We start from the raw sequence: 20991 nt of genomic DNA on the forward strand, positions 1-20991 counted from the left end.
CATTGCCAGATAAACATTATTATAGCATAGTGAATAACTATATAATGATTATTATTATAGCTGTATTACCATCATACCAATTATTACAATAAAGACACTACAGCTACAACACACAAATGCACATACACACACTCACATGCACATACACTAATCTCCCTGGCTCTTCTAATACAACACCACATACATCATTATAACAGCTTCAAACATCATCTCCTGTCTACTATGTCATCTTATGTTTGTCATCTTTTCATCATATCACACTATGTCACCAATTAAAAAAAAAAAAAAAAAAAGCTTTAATACAGCAGTAGTTAATGTAGTGTGTAAAATTTTTTTGACATCTATGTGTATGTTTGTCAGGAGAACCGGACAACTCATTCACATTTAATAGATTTGTTGAAAAGTGTTTTACTGCATGAATAAGGTCATGAGTGGGCAGCAACTTATGTTTCTAGTGTCTGTCGTTGACCAGGATATTATTTTTTTTTAATTTTTTTTAAATAATTATACAAAATTTTATCCATTCAACAGTAGATGACACGTATTTACCTCGTAATCATCCTTATCCCACACTGTTTGGATTGACAATGTGTTATTGTGTTATTGTCTATTCACTTTCAGTGGGGCGGTGTGACAATTTTCAGACTTTGATTTGACAATCACCATGCAGTTCAGTGCATATCAGTTTATCTAATATGACTTCAGTAAAATACATTTTATTGCAATATATACGAAATAAATGACCTTTGTGGTTGTTACGGTCGCCACCATACATACATCAAGCTGAATTCAAAAGCGTCTTTTTGGCAGTGTCTGTGTTACTTTATGTGGCAAACCACCAATGTTGCACCTCACTTGAATAAATCATCCATAAAATATATTTAGAAATATATTTGCCTAGGCCTGTTTGTCAAAAGGATTAGCATTAGCTTTCTATAAATACATAGTTTTTATTCTTGTTAATTAGGTTGAGGAGAGGCAACATCACAGTGCTGCTCTCCTCAGTTCTTGGTAAAATTAGAAAATTATTTCTAATTAATAGGTAAGATTGCAGGTGTTGAAAATTTGAATAACATGTAATAAGTTCTTTCTAATTGCAAAGGCAGCTGTGGTTCAGGAGCACCTGGTTCACAGGTGTAACTCAACTCAGTAAACATGCAGTGAATCTGTGCAATGCTTTAAATGTAATCTTTGTTTTATTTACTTTATTACTGACGTGGGTTTCCTTCCACCTTCTATTGCGGTTGTTACATTAAATAGCAATATTAGATTTAGTGGAAGTTTTTATGCATCATCAGCAGCAGCAGAGGGAGCTGCTATAGTTTGCTAGAATATAATCAGATCCTCTCTCATGCACTCATCATCATCATCAGCAGCAGCAGCATAATTTAGACATCAATGTCTTTATCGCTCAGTTTTACTAACTGAGAAACAGTCCAGGGTCCCTGGCTTCCCCTTGATGAGACAGGCAGCCACTCTGGCCCATTTAAGACATGAAAATAGACCGTGGAGGAGGAGGAGGCTCATCTGCTGTGGGGGGCCTCGCTTTACTGTTGCCCGCCCCTCCAAGACATCAGAGGACAGATCTGTCGGTGCAGATCAGCAGCCTGTGTACAGCCAACCCTTTCTACTGTCACAGCACTGCTTAATATTCATGAGAGCAAATTGCAAGACAGTCATTTAACTTTGTGCATGGTGTATTGCCTCTGGGCAGATCAGATCAGTGGGAATGCTTACTCACACTGGACTGCTCGGCCACAAATCGTTGTTGTCTGCCTGTCTCAGAACTTCTAGCTACTATACGTTACTTTCAGGTTCATGGACTTTGATATACATTAAAACTTACTTTGGTGTTGATATGATTTTCCAACACTTTTGATCAGATTGGAATAGAAGCGGGTACTCCTATACCGTGCTAATGAAATTTGGGTCATGGACAGGTCAAAGACCTATTTTTAGCTGCTGTGAACACAACTTGGTTGCAGGCTTTAGCACTGCATACATCATAGCATTGCTGCTATCCATAAGCCCACAGAGTTGGAGTAGGAATTTGTTAAGGAGGAAAATTGCTCTTTGGCAACTGTGATTCTTCAATGTGAGCGAGCCAGGTATGATCTCCACATCCCAGGCAGACTTACCCTGAGGGCACAGAGCAGAGAGCTGCTTTAATTACCCAGGGTTCCTGCTGTCACATTGTCACTGTGAAGCGCCAATGCCACGCTGGTGTACAGTGATGAGGCCCCCCCCCCCCTTGCAGTGGCGGCGATGACAACTCAGACAATGGCTCTTCTCGCTCAACAGATCCAACACGAGTGCTTTCTGAAATATGGGAAGCTGAATCAATCCCACTGTCTCTATGATCCTCTCTTTGCCTCCTCTTGTTTGCTTTCTGCTGTTCTTTTCTTCTTCGCATGTCACAAAGTGTTCATGAAAAAAGCAAGAGGCTGCTTGAAAGACAGAATATGTAACTATGGAGTGAGAGTTAAATAGTTTGTCACCAGTTTCTCATGTGCCACTGTGCCCATTCACTTAAGACTTGGTATATAACAGGGTGGAAATCACACCAACTTTACATGACTTTTACACGACTTCATCAGGTGTCCGAGCGGCAGTTTCTAATAGTTAATATAATAGTTAATGCAAAATTGAAATTGTGATCTTGTGGTAACTTGTGATTCAGCAGAGAGCCAGTTAGAGAATTCATTTGTACCTGCTGTTTGCTCCCATTGGCATTGATTGCACGTTTACTTAAATGAAGCGCCCCAGTGGCTCTGAAAGCACACTGTCATGGTTGGTTACACCCTGTCAACTGATCAGCTCCATTGTGTGAAGGATCACAGTCCTGTGATGATACTGAACCATAGGTATTGTTTGTCATATTGTACAGTAACTCTGTGGGAGCATTACTGCAGTTGCTTCCCCAGATCACGTAATACATCATGAAGATGTGAATAATGTGAAAACAGTTCACCAGAGTTAACACTAAATTCTGATGCAAGTTACAGGAAATACATTTACTGAAATATAATTAATTATCCTTTTGCCAAGCAGGCACAACATGTATTTACAGCACTGTACAGTCATGTAATGCATAGTAATGCAGCAATCACTGTTCAGATTATTGTCTAAGAAAAGAGTGCTAGCATTTATTAAAAAGAAAATGAAAAACAAAAAAGTATTAATGACCATTGGACTTCTGAAATCCCAGGTTTATTGTCTTCAATATGAAGTTTAATCTGGCTTTGCAGCTTCATAGTCTAAAAACTACAGATGCAGCCTCAGGTTGCTGGTTCAGTGAGTGATGCTGCCCAGCATCAAATAGCAGACACAGCTAGCAACTAGCTAGTGAACATAGTGGGCCATTTGGCAGTTAAAGTATTTCCCTCAGGATTTGGTAGAGAGCAAAACAGAGCTAAAAGGAGATTGAATGGTGGGCTCACATTCATCAGGTGGCCTCTAAATGAATGCTAATGTTGCTCAGTAACTACTGGATGAGTAAAGAAACCACTGGTGATAATCAATGTTGTTTACAACTTTGTTCCAGTGATATAGTCCCCTTTGGTCTTGTGGAAGTTATTGTCAGACTTTTGGTCAGAATAACTATAGAAATAATGTACTCACCTCCTCACTGTAGAGCTTGTAAAACATCAGCAGTCCACTCGATGTAAAAAAGGTCTAAATATTAAAAGTTATTATGCTTGTGTACATTATACAGTTTCTTCCGTCAGCTGTATGAACCTTGGAAGACAATTATAATAATTGTATGCTAATTTACCAAAGTATTCCAGCCAAAACTATAACAGTAAGTCCCAGAAAAGAACAGCATACATCTCAAAAAAGAATGAATGGAAAAAATGATGCATTCTTCCTCTTTTGCTGGCCCTGAAACCGAAACGGTTTAAATGAAATAGCTTCTTTCCTTCTTCCCTTTCTCCCTGAAGATATCCCGTTGGTAAAAAAAAAAAAAAATCATAGTCAATTATAGATGCATATAATGCATTATTGAACAGTGTCATTTATTTCACCTTTACGGTTGAGCTCATGAAAAATTATGCCAATTACTGATTTCCTCTCGGGCAATGTAGTAAGTGGTTGGGCCCTGAGGCCGTTTGTTGGGGCATGACATGGTGCTCTTTGTGAGGTCTGAGGGGGTGATGTACCTGCGTCACTGGACCATTTGTGGTTGGGCTCCTGAGTTTAGTCAATTAGGAAAACGAATAGCGCAGTGATACGTACCCTTCCACCAGAGTCCATTTCTTTTTTTAATTAAATCAATCTCACTATCACTCAGCCAGTCTAAATTGAGTTGCTCTCACATACTTTTCATATGTGAAATAGACGAATATCAAAACAGCCATGACATAAATCCTAATCCAATTTCTCCGATGCTTGCACAGAATAGAAGCTTTCCAAGCAAGCACACACTTCTTTGATCTACCTCTCTCCAGACATTTGCTATTGTAGCTCTGTAACTTTCAAAGTATCAATTAACTAAGTACCCAAATTGTATTTTCTGTAAACTTTGATGTGTGCCAGTTTTTTCTGTCATTGCATTTTTATGTGTAATGAAAAAAATATTATTTTGTTTTCTTAATTTGCACAAATTACTCTTTGTCTGCTCCTTGTCACCTGTCTCTTATACACATCTCCCCCACCCCTTATGGCTCCAGTTTGTATTATCAACAGAGCACTGAGAAGATTGATACTCTCTGTGCCAGCTGGAAAAAAAGAGAATGAATCAGAATTTAATATGACTTTGATGTATTATTTTCATCTTAGCCGGTGCCACAGACCCACTGAGAGTCCAGTATCCACTATCCCACCACATTTTAAAAGATTCAAATTGCTTAAAACTTTTTGATGTAAGAGACTATACAGGAGTATACAATAGTTCCTCTGTTGGGAAAATACTGTCCCTTTCTAAATTTTATTTTACTCATACAAACAATCAATATTTTCTAATTTAATAATATAAGAGCTAGAGAATTTTGGTGAAAGAATGTGATATCATGAATCAATTTTTCACTAAATATGAAGCATGAAGCAACATCAGATTATTCGCAAATGCAATTTGACCACAAATTATTGTTTTAAATGTTTATGATTTTATTCACATAAACTTTATTACATATTGAAACTTATCAATCTGTAGTAAACAGAAAGCAGAGAGAAAGATTATGGAAAGCGGCGGTGACAAACAGACAATTTGATTTGTCAGGATGCATTGCTGCCTATTTCATTTTCCACGTGCAAGGACTTGAAAACATGCATGCTGTTCACAGTTTTATATCTAGCGACTGAGCCTCTAACATATGCACAGAAATATGTGTAGAAACAGAGATGCATTGTTAGTCATCACCTTGTACAATTCACAGATGGAAGTAACAAACAGTTCTGTACAGTTGTGAGTCGGGAATGTGCATTGTTAGCATTTACAAATTAAATCAGCATACATATAGAAGCACAGGGCATTGGCAGGTAAACAAATGATGGATTCAGTCATCAGACTGTCCCGCTATATTTGCCTCTTGCAGGCTGCCCAACAGGCTACATCCCAGCTATAATGTTGAAGACGGTTATATCCCAGTACCAAATTCTGTTTTCTAAAATATCCCCATATTGTATTATGTGTTCTTTCTAATTATCTTCCATAGAAGTACTGGCTGTACTTGTGATGATGATTATTTGTAGTGTTGATTGGACCTTCTACTAGCTACTCTGGGTAGCCATCCACATTTTTATGCTTGTTGAAACTCACCATATCAGTCAGACCTACCACCTAGAAGCTCCCTGCAGCTGTTGACCTTACTGTAGTTTCTGCAGGCTGTAGATGATGTGCTTGTTACATGCCAAGGAGGTTAAGTTTTCACCCATGCCTGTTTATTTGTCAGCAGGATTACGCAAAAAATACTGAACTGATTTGCACCGAATTTGGTGGAGGGGCATGTGCCAGGGAAGAACCCATTAAATCTGAGGGCATATTTCAGATCATTTACTTTGAATTTTTTTTTTTTTGTCTGAAGTCTGGTTTGGCAGAGGCCAATGCCAATGTCAAACAACATAACATAAAATATACATAACAACATAAAAAAAGAAATAGACTCTGAGTGCCCTTCTAGTTCTTCATTTTCTGCCATGTAATAGTTAAATAATAATGTACATCCCAGTCAAATATAATTTATTAGGTTATAAGAGACTAAAAACAGCTGCATAAGTAAAGTTCAAGTGGAGTATGTTTCAAAATGATTGAGGGAAATGTCTGAAAATTACAATTTTATGACTGTATCAAAAAGATTTTGTTCCAGTGTGCACCATTTACACAAAAAACACTTATTATAATTCCAAATTAAGTATAAGTTGTATTATTTCATTTTAGAAAATGCATCATTAATGTGTTCTTTAATTTATTGAGACATGCAGCTGTTTGCTAACAAAACGCTAAACTTCATCCCTTCCGGAAGCTGCAAAGCTAGCTAAAAGAAAAAAAGTTGGCCCACTTCACTTTCGTGCTGTGTTAGAAAATCTAGGACATTTTACCCCAATAAATAAGTTTGTTGTGGAAAGGGTGATATAGGCAAGTCTGTGATAAATTCCTGACATTGAAAACACTATATAACTCTGTGTCACACGGTCAAAACTTTCATTATTAGATGACGTCACCATATACAGGTAAAGTTTCCCTCATGCTGTACACAGTTACATGTAACTGTGTTCTGTTGTATCTGTCAGGGCAGGATAGCTTACAGTATTACTTTCTCACTTGTATTTTATCATATCATACTGTATGTGGATATCTGCTAATTCCAATTGAAGAGTGAGGCACATAGAAATCTCTTATAATCATAAAGAATACAATATATGTTTTCATAGCTAGTTATTGGACTTGTACTCCTCTGCTTACCTTTTTAATGTGGATGAAAACCCTGCACAGTCAGTCCACATTATCTGCATTGGTAAAATAGATTTACCAGTGCATATGCTTGCTTCTGCAACACAGAGAGTGCAGAGCTGTTTGCATTTTCAGAAAGGTTGCAAATGGCCAGCTCTCCAATATGTCGACAAATTCTTGTAGAAAAAAATGCTGCAGTATTGATCTTTAGTGTGCTAATCATTTTGAATGAGTATTCTTCATCTGTAACAACAAATGTGGATGTGCGAGTGTATGTACATGAGCAGGTCACTGGACTGTCTCATTGCTGGTTGAAAGCTGCTGGAGCAGAGAAACGCATGGAATCGTCTGCAATTTGAAACCTTGTTAGGAATTTATGAAGTGCTAAAATGTTTTCTCCCCAGGGAGGATCCAAGCCAGCTGCCAGTGCCACTGTAAGCCATTTAGTGCAGAGCCTCTGGGCTCGTCACCAGGCTGAGATAGCAAGCGAGATACACACTCACAAATACTGTATATACAATTATTCTTGCCTGAAATACAAAAATACAAACAGACTTGCTCTCATAAATACAGAACCTCAGATATCAAACATCTGCTGGCTTCCTCAGTCAGAAATCAAGCATCTGTAGATTACTTTGAAGCTAACTGTTCCAACACTGACATTTATTACCCTTTTCTCATCCTCCAGAGAATGCCACTGCACTAACTGCATTTAACATCACTCTCTTTACTGTGATGTTGACTTAAATTTAAAATGGAATATGATCAAGGCAGCTGACCTTATTTCATAATTGATTATAGTTTATGTTAATTTAATGTTCACAAAGTCCCAGGGATAGGAATATAGTGGTGAATCCAAAACAAATGATCATGTCACATAAATAGAAATACTTACCGTGAATGATGTTCATGGAATATTAATTTGTGCTTTCCAATTTTTGCTATTTGAAATAAACATTTTCACACTCAAATATCAAACAGAGGGACAAAAAGTACATATTTTAAAATCTGACATTTTTTATCATCTCAATGTCTCTTGTCAATGCCAATGAACAAATGCATAAACACAAGAACTTAGATAATACTACAGCATACTAAAAATTGTGCAAATCCATGGTTGTAAAAGCAAGCATCTTGTGTTGTCTCTCTTGCAGTTTTCAGTGAGGACCTACATTCCAGCTTATACTTTGTCAATGCATCTCTGCAAGAGGTAGTATTTGCCAGCACCACAGGGACCTCAGTGCCCTGTCCTGCTGGGGGTGCGCCGCCTGCCTCGCTGCGCTGGTATCTGGCTACCGGCGAGGAGATCTACGATGTGCCGGGCATCCGCCATGTCCACCCCAATGGAACCCTCCAGATCTTCAACTTCCTGCCATCCAGCTTCAGCAAGCTGATCCACGACAACACGTACTACTGCACTGCCGAAAACCCTTCTGGCAAGATTAGGAGTCAGGATGTCCACATCAAAGCTGGTGAGTCCACAGAGGAGAGCTTAGTGTAGCAGGAGTACTTCTAGTAATGGTAGCAGTGAGAGAAAAAGTAGTCGTACTAGCAGAAGATGTTCTGAGAGGAGCGAAGATTTAGTGTCAGCTGCACCTGTAGAAGAAGATGTGAAAATCATAGTTATAATAAATGAAAGGGTAATTGTTGTAGTTGCATGTGGTGCTTTTTGTAATAGCACAACAGGTAAAGTCAAACACTTGAAAGACAAGTTAATGTGAGTGTATAAATGTGTGTAGTACAAATGAATTAAGTGCAGGTTTCCAAAATCTTCATTACCCTGTCATGTATCTTTGTCAAAGTGCAAAAGCTCAGAGTGATTGGAGCACGATTTCAGTTAGTGATTGGATATCTTGCACCAGATAAGTGATTGAAAAGATAAGCTGAACTAAACGCTCTTACCGTCTTCTTCATCATAGCAATTGTGGCCAACGTTCATCGGTATTGTAGTCTTAAGGCCAGTCCGCCATGCCAAAGTGATGCACAAGACATCATTTCTCTTAAACCAAGTTGAAATAATTAGATGCGGTGGTCAGAACAGAAACGTTAGGTTTGAAGTTTTACTAGATGAGAGCTTGATCCTTGGGTCCAAATCTAGATACCCACCCTCTCCCCAAAAATGAAAAAGAAGAATACAAAAACATTTCTTATGAATGAGACCTCTCATGTGTTTATGCTTTTTCTCCTTTTGATAGTGTCACGGGAACCCTACACAGTCAGAGTGGCTGACCAGAAGGCTATGAGAGGCAGTGTAGCCGTCTTCAAGTGCATTATCCCTGCTTCTGTTGAGGCCTACGTCACTGTTGTATCATGGGAGAAAGACACCGTTTCACTCAGCTCAGGTAAGACGAGGAATGCATCAGAACTTTGTTCAGCTGGGCCCTTCAACACAGAGTTTTTAGTGCTTAAAAAAAACAAAAAAAAACAGCAACATACAGTGAATAACCTGTTCAAAATCAGGACTAATGTGTTATATGTCAAGGTAAAATGCCAGCGTTAATGTTCAAATGATAGACAACATTTGTAACTTTGTTCAAGGAATATCAGTTATGAAAGATCACAAGTAAAGCTTTTTTTGTTGGCCACCCTTGCAATGACAAATTTGTGAGATTAAATGTTTGACGGAGAAAGAGAGAGAGAGAGATAGAGAGAGAGAGGTGTGCTGCCATTTTTTTTTTGGCTGTTTATCTCAGCCCCCTCCCTGCTCTGCTCTGCTCCCTGCTCTTTGGACACTATGTTCTGTTTCACTGTGAGTCATCTTCTTACCTGTTTACTGTTGTAGTCTGCCATTACTGGGGCTCTGCAGCTCTGTACAGTCCTGTCCTCTCACTAGCCAGAGGATGTTGATAACTGTCACGTTGAATCACCAAGCTTCTCTCCCCTATACGCACTCCACCTCAGCCAACTCCATTTTGAGTCCAGCAAGGGGTAAAGTGGAACAGTTTACATAGCATCATTGACCTAGTTACCCTCCTTGTCTGAATCCAGTGGCGCAGCATGATAACGCAAGACACCAGAATGTTCTGCGGGTTGGATTTTTACTCAAGTTAAATGGGATGCTTATCTCTTTGATTGCTCCATGTACTGCCCGCTGGCTGATTTTGCTTCATACTGAGGCGTTTAGGGACCTGTAAGTGAGCACTTGATGTCATTTGACTGAGGGCAGAATCTGGGACGGTGTTTTGGTGGCATTTTAAATGTGTCTGCTCAAGCATGAAGATGTGTCTTCTGATCCATGCCAGCGACTTATTTACTCGAGGTTACTCAAGTTACTCGGTGCGAGCTGCCAGTTGAAGACATTGCCTAATGTCATGGAGAGCGGGCAAATATGCAGCATGCAGATATGATTAGGTTCTGTAAATGAAATGAATCATGTAGACAAGACTCAGAGATAATGTTTATGTCAACTGTGGTTGAAAAAAAATGGTCCATTATGAGGATAAACTGCTTTAACTCCTCTACATCTCCGTCAGATGGTTGGTCAAGTTGGGCAAAATTTAAGCGATATAATAAAATACAAAGAGGGGATGTGTGTGCAAAAACAGCTTTTCATGTACATGTGCCATTCCTTTATATTGAAAAACCAGTCATTGCTAATCATTTCTTAAATCAGCTCTTGTTGTACTGCCTACAATGACGTCTTTCCTTTTTTTCCCCAGCAGGTCTGACAGCCTATAGAATATGCAGTGAAGTTTTGATGGATTATATTGTATGCTCTGTGTTCTTTTGAGTTCTTTCACAAGCATTCAAAGGAACAACGATATTGGATTGTTCGTGTTTACTCCAATAAGTATTGCAGCAGGCGAGTGCTGTCAAAAGCATGAGCACACGGTCAAAATCACTGCTGCTCCGTGATAAATATTTGATGGTAGATTGTGATGCATGAGCGGATTCACCTAGCACTGTTATGGAGAAGGTATGTTTACTCTAGGAGTGAGGGTTAGAAGGATGTGTGTGCGTGAGTGTGTTTGTGCATGTGTTTGTGCATGAGCGAAAAGCAAGAGAGACCATAAGGGCACCAACAGGGCTTGACAATGGCAACTGGGTGCAGTTTGACCCAGCCTAGTTTTCTGACTCCTTCCCCACTCCCCTTTTTTCTGTTCTTTTTTTTTTTTTTCAATTTTTCATGAAAGAAGACTTGGTCTCAGTGGACACAAAATAAAGCTATCCCACAGCCACACTGAATTATTAATCTCAGGTTTTTGTTGGGAACGGTAACATCAAGCGCACTTCCCTACCCTTGCATTGTGCATCACAATGTGAGGAAGAACAGTCGAGGCTCAAGATATTACTCTTTGTCGAGACACAAAAAGACCAGGATGAGAACACATTGGCAATGCTTGGTGAAAAAATTTGGGCTGATAATGTCACCTGATTGTTTTCTTAATACTGGTTAACATCCACAGTTTATATTCCCTGAAACATCTAAACCACTACTGATTGTGTGTTGCCTGTGCTTGTTTAATATCGTGTGGTGCTTTTTAAGATCAGTAACTTGCATCTAGAGAAGAAAGTGGCTTAAATCATGGCCGCAAAATCTTTGAATATCTAGTGATCCACATTAGGGTCAAAAATAGATGCATAATTACAGACTAGGGCCTGTCTTAATTAATCAGCTGTGATTGAAAAGTTAATTACAATATGAATTACCTCTCAGAATGAGGACTGCTTAGTAGTCATTTGAAGCAGCCTGTTTTCAATGTGAATGAGCACGACGCAATCTCACTGGGTCCTAATGTTGCCACTAACATACCATTAACCCGTCATGAATTTTAAAATGGATCTCGCAGCACGAGCTTTCAAATGCCCGGCTCCAATCGCCTCCTCGCTGCTTTTGATAAACAATTGACAGAGCTAATAGAGAGATGAAAGAGGCAAAAAAAAATGAGAGAAAGAAAGTGGAGTGCGGAGGGGAGGAGTTGAGCTGTGTCCTACTGTGTTGCTGCCAGAATTTTATATGGTGGACCTTTATTTAATGCATATGTGTCACATGCACCTTTGTCTGTTTAGTTGTATTTTTCTTTTACATGCTCCCATGTGTTTGCATGTCAAGTGGCCGCGCTTTTGAAAAGGGATGGGGCTGGGGTGGTTTTTTTTTTTGTGTGTGTTTTTCCATCTATCTAACTTTTGTCTCTCATCATTCATGACATGAGGGAGCGTAATGAGCTTGGCGGCCTTGGTTGCAGACAAGAGCTTCAGCAAAGCCAGTGCTCAGATATTGAATGAGCTGCGAACAACATGTTGTCACTGAGACCTTGCGCTCTCCTTTAAGATGCATGCATGTGTAAGTTGGACAATTAGAGCATGAATTCTGTGTTCGCTTGCAGTAACATTTGAGCAGTTTGAGTCCTCTATAACGTATGGTATTAGTTGTAACCTATCAGCTCAGGATTGGTGCAGATTATTTTCCTCTGTATCCAACGTGTAAAATTGTGTGTATACATCCTCCACACAGTGAGTTCTTGTTGACTTTTCTTATGTTTTACAGATATAGAAGCAACATAGCGTGGAGTCAACACAATCTCTGTAGATAATTACAGTATGCTCACAGTACCTCTCTCAGAGCTTTTTATGCACGTGTCAACATTTGCATCCATTTTAATCTTTTTCTGTAAGTGTAGGCAACTTGCAAATTTGAAGACCAATACCGAATGATTACAGATGGATTATGGGAAATTACCATGAATGAGTTTTTGTGAGAGTAAAACTGAATGAGATTCTGTTCATCATCCAAACACATAGGTTCACTTAGGTTAGGGTTAGAGTAAGACAGGGTGGGGTGTCATAATTACAAACATTTTATACACATTTTCTCAAAATTGAGCATCACTCATGATAAACACATCTAGACCTGGCACGTTCATGTGATTCATTCACTGTTTGAAAATTTATTTCACACTTTTCTGGAGCTGCAGTGATTGGTTAATTGATCTGTTACTTGATCAACAGATAATTCAACAGATTTTCAGGCAAAGATGGCAAAAAACAAAACAAAACAAAAATAAAAAAAAACACATGTTCCAGCTTCTAAATGTGAATATCTGCTGGGATTCTATGTCTTCTATGATATTAAGTTGAATATCTGCAATTTGCTGCTATTCTATAGACCAAACAATTAAAAAAAAAAAAAATCAATTGATCGATAATGAAAATAATTGCTTGTTGCAGCCCTACAGTTTTCATTCAAAGAGCCCACATTTGATCAATTTGTAGATTTCATATAACAAAAAGACCCATCTGGTCAAATGTAACAGCACCTAGGCTAAGGCAGCAGCACACCAGCACCTTCATTCAGTTACTCATCCAGTGGGAAGCCTGACACGGCTACAGATAAGGAAGTGCAGGCCAGACAGGCAGCCTGTATAACGCCCCAGGAGAGGACAGGGAAAAAGAGGGGAAAGGTGAGGAGAGGTGAGGTACGATGGGGAGAAAAAAGGAGAGAAGAAAAGAGGAATGGATGTAGAGAGGCCTCCTCTGTCTTGGAGAGATAGGGTTTCCTCCTTGGAACAAACATGCAGGCCTTTCATCTTTTCAGGCTGGAGATTAGACTAGAGATGGAGGATGGGAAGCTTTGTTCTGTCTTAAGACACTGGCTCAGTCCGAGGCCAGTGGAGAGGGATGACTCCATAAGCCGTTCCTACTTCTTGGATGTGTCTCTATATTCCATGATCTTAACATGTATTACTTTTTTCCTAGGATTTGGGCCATATTATAAAGATTTTACCAAACTGGATGGCTTTATGACAATTTGGGATTTTTATATTGATATTTTTCATCCATATTTTCATTTGACAGGTATTAAATTTCTTTGTTTTAGAGATACAATGGCTCGTCGACTGACTGATAAGTCGATCCACAGAAAATGAACTATTTCGATAACCCAATAATAATTTTTTTTTTTTTTTTTTGCAGATTAATAGATAGTGAAGATTATCGTTGTTTGCAGCCCTAGTTTGTTAAGACAAAAATACCCTTTCAGTTGATATTATATATGAGCAATTTCTCAGAGAAGGTATTAAATCATAATATATATTGATATGTGATACAAAATGACATATAACGTGATATTTGATTTTATCCATATTGGCCACTCCTAGTTGGACTTAACTCACACTAATTGAAAAGAGGGCAATTACATAGGATATCTGTGTCGTAACATATGCTTACCAACAGTGTCAGATTCTGACATTGTTTATGTTTGACTTATACTGGAGACAATAGAGAGGCTCCTCTTCCCCCATCCCTCTTCTTCTTAACTTTATTTTCTTTCATATTTTCCTTATTCTCTTCTCTTCTCTTCTCTTCTCTTCTCTTCTCTTCTCTTCTCTTCTCTTCTCTTCTCTTCTCTTCTCTTCTCTTCTCTTCTCTTCTCTTCTCTTCTCTTCTCTTCTCTTCTCTTCTCCATCCTCCACTCCTCCTCCACTATCGGCCTTCTCTCCTCCTCTCATCTCATTGCATAACCTGCTTGGCACAGCGCCCCAGTCAATTTCCTCCTGCGTGGAAAATGCTGTTTTTTTATTTGCTTTATGCAAATAAGTCCATCCAATACTCATGGCATCAGTAAAAAAATCTCTAGTTACATTTTTCAGTCACATTCACGTCGGCCGCCTCCCAACTGTGCGTTTAGCATTTAAGTGATGAAAGTGCCTCAGCACTCTTGCATTCAACTCACTCCTCTCTCATGGGTTCTTGTGAGTGCTTATAGAGGCTAATTAAACAGTTTGCTTGCTAATAGAATCACAGTCTTAACCAGCCACCAGCTCAGTCGCTGGAATGTTAAGGATGTCTTCAAAGGGGCCACTGTAACTGTTTGGTTTACAGGATCAATGCTCAGCAGGAATTTATCATGCCAGTGATGTGCCACCACCTCCATTTTTCACTGAGATTGACAGTGAGGGCACTGAGAGGCAGGCGGAGACGCGGCTGTAAATTCAACACACCCAAAGTCAGGCCAACCTTGAAAAGAGGGCACTGTTGTAGAAATGAGCTTGGGAGGAAAGAAGATGCAAAGAAATGTAGAGGAAAAGAGGACAGATTAGAGGAAAGGAAGTGAGAAGAGAGTTGGGGAAACAAGAGAGGAGGTTAAGGAGGAGATTTGAAAAGGTAGAGAGGAGGAGAGTGGGTGAGGCTTTTTCTTTGGTAAACAAGGGACTGCATCACATTAGATACACAATCTTTTCCCTCTGTATTCTTCTTTTTCTTCCCTTCACACTTTCCCTTCTCATTCTCTCTTCCTTCAGTCTGCCTCTCTTTCTCAATCTCCATCTCTCTCCAGTTTTCTGTTTTTCTCACACAAACATGGTGTGTTGATCTTGTTGTTAGGGGGCTGGAAAATGGGTCACGGCTCAAGCAGGAGTGCATGATCCCTGCATGTAAGCACATAGCAATTCAGAGGAAGCTCTAGATATTAACATGTATGTGTGCATGTACATGCGTGCAAATATACCGTACATGTATGAGTTTGAGTTTGTGTTTGTGGGTGCATCCGTGTGTTTTTTTGGGGGTTTTTTTGCATGCTACTCCACCCATCCTGCAGTGAAATCCTATGAAAACAACACAGCCTATCATTTTGGTCCCACCTCCTCCCACACAGATCAGCAGTTAGTGAAATGCTGACCCTTGTCTTTCACTGCACCCCTTTTCCCAGTCCACTCACACACAGCTGCCTGAAATCTAAGTGAGAAGGGATGCTTATTGTTTGCATAGTATGTGCGTCTGTAAAGGTGCTGTTACTGTGCTTTTATTTCTCATTTAAATGTACAGTCATTGTCTGTACATGTGAGTGAAAGTGTGTGCATGGTGTGATGCTGTAAAGTAGGAGGTGTTTGGGGTTGGGGGCCGGGGGCACTATCCTGAAAGAAATTTGAAAAAAAAAAAAAAAGAGCAAAGAAGAAAAAAAAATCAATAGTTGTGTGCATTAATCACGCTGCTGCCACAGAGAATTATGGGAACATGAGCTGAAGGATGCATTTTGTGCATTTGCAACATATGAGTGCTGTGTGAAGGGGAGTTTGGGGAATTGGAAGAGGACGAGACAAGACCCTTTTAGTAAGAAGTGAGGTTAGAGCAGAGATAGTTGGGGGTTGTTTTCTTCATGTATTGTGTGCTCAGTGTGTCTTACTGTTACGTTTTGTAGAAGACTTAACCCACTGTCTTTTGTAAAGCTCGCTTTAGGACTGCATTCATTCAGTGTTATTTTGAAAGCTTTGATGTTACAGCTTTTTAAATAGCTGTGATTACATTTTTATTTTAAAGCTTTGATAATATGTTGTGTTTTCGAGATGGTGTGGCTCACATTTATAGTCTTTTTACATTTGTTTCACATCTTCCCTCAGCTATGAGGATTGCCATTTTAAAAGTAGAAAACCGAGCACTCCTCTGACTTTCTGTTTGAGCTGGTGGTGTTTGAAGTCTCCATCTTAGCTGTGGTGAAGGCTTGAGGACGTGATACATATTTGATAAGGATCAATAGCAGGGCTACTGAGACAGAGATGGAGGGAAATCGATCTTGGACTGGGCTTCCCAAAAGCATCTTAAACCTAAGGTCATCTTTGGAACGTCCGTCTGGCTCAGACTTGTAATTTGTGCTGAAATACAATGCAAACAATACAAATTTTAATTCTTGCTTACTTTCACATTCTCTTTCATGATACATCTGTACAAGAGCTGAGTGAAGCGGAAACACCAGCAGAAGGGCTGTTCTCCGTTCTCAAATTTACTTTATGTTTTATCTTAGGTTTATGTATTATATTAAGCCATCTACTGACATCCTAATCACTGTGCACATAAAACAATAAAGCAATCTGTTTAGTGACGGGAGACTGAACAGCAGACAACATTTTGGCACGGTGGCTGTGATTCCCAGCTGATACTCCATACGGATAGACAAAATCAACAACTGGTGAAGCGGGCACTCTTCCATCAGTGTTTACTAATAAACAGTAGCAATATGGCAGCCATTAGGCTGTTTAGGCAGGGAATGATTAGGGTGTTGATGGCTGGGCGCATTGGGAGACCGAACATGCTCTCATCTTTAATAGGCAATTTGGCTTTCTGTGATGGGGATGTCCCTTTGTTTTCAACTTGGATTGAAGACAGAAGCTTAAATCAGCACTGTTTTGGTAGAGTGTGCTGTCGTTATGGTGCAAGAGTCTGGTTTACAGTAATGCCCTAAGTCTTTTTTATACTTCATGAATCATGCAGTTGTTCCGCGTATGAAATCCATTCAAACTAAGTGTAGAATATCAAGACCACATGCAGTTTTACTTTATTGTGGATCTTACGCAGTTTGTTATGGAATCATGAAATTGCAGGAATATACATTTATAGACAGTGCAATACAGTAATAGGTTAATAAAATGATTTGTAAATAGAAAAGTTAGTGTGTGTGTGTGTGTGTGTGTGTGTGTGAAGTTGAGTGAAGCTCAGTTAGTGGAACGGGTCCATCCTGCCAGAGCTTATGGATTACTGTAGAACAACACTGTTGAAAATGGACTGGAGCCGGGCCAGAACTAGCCTGGCGTCGGGCCAAGACACAGATTAGTAATAAGCATGGTGTGAGCTAATTACAGCCGGAACAAGCAATTAATTTCTGTTTATAAACTCTCCTGGATGTGGGCTGTTGGATGACTGTGGATGTGTAGGTGCAAACTCCATGTGACCATGTATGTGTGTGCGTGTGCCAGTGACAGGTGGCATGGTTCATGGAGGAACCTGCCCATATGTTCCCAGCTGAAGCGCTGGGGGAAATGGAGACAAATTGGTGTGCTCAATCGCATCCCATAATGCAACAGTGTCTGATCCCATCTTAAAAGTGACTGATTAGAGTAAAAAAGGCACTTAATAACTCAAATCACTCTGCTGACCTAATACGGATTTTTCACTCCATTTTTTCCCCCATCCAATCATGGATTAATACATGGTCTTATTCTGCTCCCAGGGTGGTAAAATACAGTAAATCACATTGAGCCTCTTTAAACTTTCACACAGAGCCTTGGTGCCTGTGGCCCCATGCTGGGTATCTGTAACACTGATTAGACATGATCATGGTTATAAAGCATCTGCTGGACACTAGTCAGAAGGAGATATCTGAGTGCTTTTCATCACAAAACACTTAATGCATCTATACATTATAAATTTGTCTCAGAACCTTAAAATGGGACATCTGTTGATTTTAAACAATAATGTTCAGTGAAAATCATGTGTCATATCTTCTTCTTCGTTTGTGTGAAATAAATTATCTTGGTTTTTAACAGAAAGCCTGTGTAACAAACTGGGAGTGCAGAGTTTGAAAGACACAGGCATTGACCAGGCAGGGAGAGTCCAGTGAAAAATGTTATTGTGTTGCATCATGGGAAATGTAGGATCCTGAGTTTTTGGCGCTTGACCCATTCTTGAGATAAATAGTCAAGAGCACTCAGCCTCTGCTGCTTTGGGTTTGACCATTAGATTTTAAAAAGTCTTCTGGGTGTGAACCATTAGTTCATCTGTATAAAGATGAGCTCTTGTTGGTGATATTACCACTTTAAGTACATGACTATTTCCTTTCAAGAGTACAGGTTGGTTTTCTATGTTAAAACCACTGTATCCAAAACCACAGGTCTGTGAAGGTGGTTGAAATCATTATCACAAGAATATTTTCCTATTTTGATATATACTGAGTAAATGTAAGCATGATTGCAAATTAAATAATCAAAAATATTAAATCACTGCACACTCACACTGCATCATATCAGTTTCAGTTGACTTCCCATGTGATTTTGACAAACCGCTCTCCAGATTGAATCCCTCAGTAGCAAATGACCAGCTGACTTCACTGCAAGGTGACCCTCAATCTTTTTTCTTGATGTATGAGGCATCAAGCATCATTATTTTTCTTCAAGGCTCGTTTTCTCTCCTCTTGCCTCTTCTTTGGCATGAGCCTTGAGAACACACTCAGACACACACACACAGACAAAAACACACACACACACACACTGATTATACTTGCAGCCTGTCTTTGACCTCACCTTGCCATTGTACAGCCAACAACTAAGATCCAAACAACACCCAAACTCCCTGCAGGCTGCTGCTAAGTGGCTGTGGTGAAAACAAGGGAGCTGGATGGGCGACAGGCAGTCAGTTCTTGTCATAACCTCACTGTCTGTTAGATGATCAGAGCTGTGTGTTCATGTGAGTGTGTGTGTGTGTGTGTGTGCATGTTCAAAACCAGCCTAAGCTATATATTTGATATATTTATGATTACATTATTATGCTGTTATTACAATGAACGTATAATTTAAAACTACATCCTGCTTCCTGTCTATGATTGATTCTTAAGTGTAAGTGGGATGCGTCATGAAGAAACATTAAAGGTAGAGTGATGTGGCCGGTCGAGCTCTCATTTGCGGCAGTGACGTCACGAGGTGACAACCGCGAGCATAGTGGCCTTTTTGACAGACGCAGCATGCAATCTTCAAATCAGCGTAGGAGTTGAGCAAGCCAATCAGAGCCGAGCGCCCATCGCCACACACGCTTATCACCTGCATACAGCTGCTGTTGCCCCTCTGAGGGAACGAGTGAAGAGGGTGGAGAGAAAGGAAAGAAAGAGCACGGATGAATGGTGTGCCCGAGACAGAGGGTGATTTGTGTTTGTGTCGTAGCACATTCATGCCTGCATCTTTCTTTCATATGGTTTCAGAGTTGCGCGTTTGAAGACGTTTTTTTCTGGTAACTATAATCCACATCTGTCATTTAATTTCGAATGAAAAGAAAAATCACTGTGTTTGTTCTGATTATTGCTGCATCAGCCCGGCAATAGTTAAAATGTGATTCAGAATGGAAATGTGCTTTGTAGCCCTTGTGAAATGAGAAGGGAGAGATAGAGAGGGAGAGATAAGCTCAATCTGAATTGATTTTCCTGTTACTTTCTGCTGTACTTGAGTTTCCATAGCAACGTGGTCAGGTTCCCTCGGCCTCCTAGGGCAAGTGTAATTGTTGTCTGGTTCTCCCAGCCAAACTCTCCATTTCTCTTTCTTTCTCTCCTTTCCTTCCTCTGTCTATTTTCTCTTAACAATGGAAATGTGGTGTCGATGAGATTCTTCTTGGACTTTTCTGCAGTTGGCTGAGATAGTATTAAGCAGTTTCACCAACTAGCCAAATCAAAAAGCACAGCAGACCTTCATGTGTACCTCAAATGGGCTTTGCATGTTGATTGCCAACATAAAGTTATGTTTATCCAACCAATCTGGCTGAAAATTATGGTTTGATTATTGGAACAGTAGCTTTGTTTTTCTCATTCAAGGATTTTTTTAAATTTTCAAATAAATCTGTTATTTTCACAATCAATAAATTAATTGTTTGGTCTATATAATAGGCCAAAGCCCAGAGAGACATATTCAAATGTTGTTTCATCAAACCAACCATGCAAAACCCAAAGATATCCAGTTTACTATAATTTAAGAGAAGATAATATGCTCCTGTTGTTTTATGGTGCTTGTGATTTATTACTATATCTACAGTGTTAGTGAGTGCATTACAGTTTTGGCCATATACAAAAAAAAAAATCATTGCTGTCACAAAATAAAATGCTGCTGTTGTCCCAGAATGATTATCACAGCACAAGATCTGCTGAATCACGTGAAACTACCACACTCTCATAAAGTGCCATGCACATATTGCCTCAGCACAAGGCGAATCTAAATGAGCAAATGTACAGCATAATAAGGGAGGGTTTGACAATATTTAGTTCAGGATCTGAAAAATGTTCTTAGGCACATGATCTTTTCAGAAGTCACAGACAGAGCTTATCAGATCAAGGATAATGATACGGCAGAAATGTGTTTTAGTTTTAATAAAACTGTATTGCAGAAGTTTGGAGATAATCAATGAAAAAGCGCTGTGTCACAACTTTTGCAGGGATTTGATCGTAAGCACAAAATGTGTGCAGAAGAACAGATTTTAAATGAGGCCTCCTGGCTGACACAGAGACAGAGAAAGGAAGAGAGGACAAGAAGGCTAGAATAATCCTAAATTGAGTTTGCTGCACATACAAAGATGTCTTTTTTTTTATTTTTATCTGAATTAGATATTACCAGCTCTCTCTCTCTCTCTCTCTCTCTCTG

The 20991-nt window shown here is 39.5% G+C and overlaps 1 protein-coding gene across 2 annotated transcripts in view; it reads left to right on the plus strand.

Annotated features, from left to right (window-relative positions):
- dscamb (Down syndrome cell adhesion molecule b) overlaps window positions 1-20991 on the plus strand; it is a 114853-nt gene that overhangs the window by 10239 nt on the left and 83623 nt on the right. For both annotated transcript variants that reach the window (XM_087173783.1, XM_087173784.1), the window contains exons 2-3: window positions 8044-8361; window positions 9085-9231. In XM_087173783.1, the coding sequence (XP_087029909.1) occupies window positions 8044-8361; window positions 9085-9231 (465 nt within the window). The remainder of the gene's footprint in view (window positions 1-8043; window positions 8362-9084; window positions 9232-20991) is intronic.

This window comes from Seriola lalandi, unplaced genomic scaffold (assembly GCF_002814215.2).
Source record: "Seriola lalandi dorsalis isolate HSWRI2012SDOR001 ecotype SW California unplaced genomic scaffold, Sedor1 jcf7180002054281, whole genome shotgun sequence".
Taxonomy (NCBI): domain Eukaryota; kingdom Metazoa; phylum Chordata; class Actinopteri; order Carangiformes; family Carangidae; genus Seriola; species Seriola lalandi.